We start from the raw sequence: 2078 nt of genomic DNA, 5'->3' as shown, positions 1-2078 counted from the left end.
GAAAAGAAAAGAAAATGCATCTCTTTAATGAGATAGAGGAGACTTTTGTTTTTATCCATTTGTTTATGAATTCATGGATGAATGTTACTTAGTACCAGGATGAGTTAAGGTTCACCATCAATACTATCTCAGTTTTTTTTGTTTGTTTTTAGAAAAATAAGTACCACAAAACCATGTTTTTATAAATTAAAGAATAGAATGGAAAAGAATGGAAAAAGTTTTGTTATAACAGAGTCACTCAATTCTTTGAGCATTTTGTGAGTCACATGTTAAAATCACAGAATGCTATAATCATTTGATGATTTTCAGCTGTCAATGCGCGTAGCAGTGCTGAAAGCAAAAAACTGAAAACCTGATTTTCAAGAGGACTTGTTATCCACCTGTTGGAGGAATCACTGTCACTTTCTTTATCAATGCCAGTACTAACATTTTAATTTGCCCCTTTTTGGTGCCCCAGAGGTGTCCTAAGGCAGTGATATTGTAGGTATGTCTTTATTTTTTCTAAAAGCAGGAAAAGAACTGTGAAAAAAGGGGGAAATAGAAAAGGATGATCTGTAGCTCCCTTACATGCAAATTCTTGTGCTGATCAATTTTTTAAAATAGCACTTAATGGATGTTGAGGATCTAGAAATCGATCCTCTTAGCCCTGGCCAAGTGCCCCTTAGACATCTTGGAAGGTACCCCAGATCTACTTAGCTTCAGTTTGAAAGCCACTGCATTAGCTGGTAAGTTTACATAAGCTAGATGGATAAGGGGTACATTACCCAACTTAATCTCTTGTACGGTCCCTTCATTGGAGTGTCTTTTCTGCATAGGTCCATTCTGTAAAGTCTCGGTGTATGAAAAGATCTTACTTTATCCCGGATGGGTCCTCACCATCCTCCCTGCTATTTTTCTCCATTCTGACAGACCTTCTGACAACTTGTGTGGACCTTTTAGGGCCTCTGTAATTTCACTTCCAAATTTTTTGTATGTATTGTTTTCATAGTTCAGTAATACTGACTACAGATCTCTGTTTGTTTCTTTCTAGTTTTGTATCCAGAGATTTATCAACTTTGTGGTCAAACTAGGTAAGTGCCTTTGTCTGCCGCTGGCAAATGTAAAGGAAACAGAATAGCATCCCTTTCTCTGAGGGTTCAACTAGAACACCTTTTCATGATCTGTTGCAGGCAGTGTTCTGTTTCCAGTATTAACCTCCAGGGCCAAACATACAAAATGGTGAAGTAAACCTAGTTGGAAGATCTTTGGCAGCCTTCAGTAAAATAAATCTCTCTCCTCCATGTTAGCACACACCCCCCATATTCTGTTCCTTCTCTCCTACACAGTCAGCACCCCTGCCTGCTTTCACTTGCCTCTGCTCATTAAAATTCTAACAAGTCACATGTCTGATTTCAGCCTAAGTGCTTTGGAGAAGGCAGTCTAAATACAGATCTTACTAAATTGTGAATGACTGACAGCTCTCCCAAGAGTATTTACAATATGAAAAGAGTTTATTAATGAAAGTAAGCTCAAATGAATGGGGGTTTGGATAACATGACAAAGTAAAACTGGGGGGAGGGGATACAGTGAATTTGAGTAGAGGAACCTCTCCAGAGCCTCTTAAATCTTATTCTATGACAAATGGCAGATAGCCACCATTCACTCTTCTTATGCAAAAGATTGGTCCTTGGACCAATTAAACCTGGGTCAGTGCAGCAAAAGTTTTAGGTTAATTCTTGGCAGACCTCCCACCTTCCTGTTAGAGCCCTTCTGCCTCCCCTTGGCAACCCTCCCCCTCCCCAAGCACCTATTCCCTGTTAAGCCTCCCATTCTCACAGGGCTCTCAACTAGCTCTCTTAACCCTTCAAAGACAACATTTAACCTACTTTTTATTTTCATGATTTTTGTCATATTTGTTTGCCACCAGTGCTATGAACTACCTATTATTATTCTCTTGTCCTAAACATTACTTTTCACAAAATGGTGGGTTTGGTGTGACAATTATAGGTTCCTAAAGTACATTAAAATAGATATTGGACTATTAAAATTTTTAAAGAACTAAAAGTTTGCCTGTGTACAGTAGTCGCGCCCCCCCCCCC

At 38.9% G+C, this 2078-nt stretch overlaps 1 protein-coding gene across 4 annotated transcripts in view; it reads left to right on the top strand.

The window, feature by feature from the left end:
* Positions 1–2078, top strand: part of NPL (N-acetylneuraminate pyruvate lyase) — a 36729-nt gene that overhangs the window by 32166 nt on the left and 2485 nt on the right. For all 4 annotated transcript variants that reach the window (XM_023510790.1, XM_023510789.1, XM_012802668.2 and 1 more), the window contains one exon: positions 1031–1070. In XM_023510790.1, the coding sequence (XP_023366558.1) occupies positions 1031–1070 (40 nt within the window). The remainder of the gene's footprint in view (positions 1–1030; positions 1071–2078) is intronic.

Source organism: Otolemur garnettii, unplaced genomic scaffold (genome assembly GCF_000181295.1).
Source record: "Otolemur garnettii isolate 467f Iridium unplaced genomic scaffold, OtoGar3 scaffold00016, whole genome shotgun sequence".
NCBI classification, from domain to species: Eukaryota; Metazoa; Chordata; class Mammalia; order Primates; family Galagidae; genus Otolemur; species Otolemur garnettii.
This window is presented reverse-complemented; position numbering and strand designations above follow the sequence as displayed.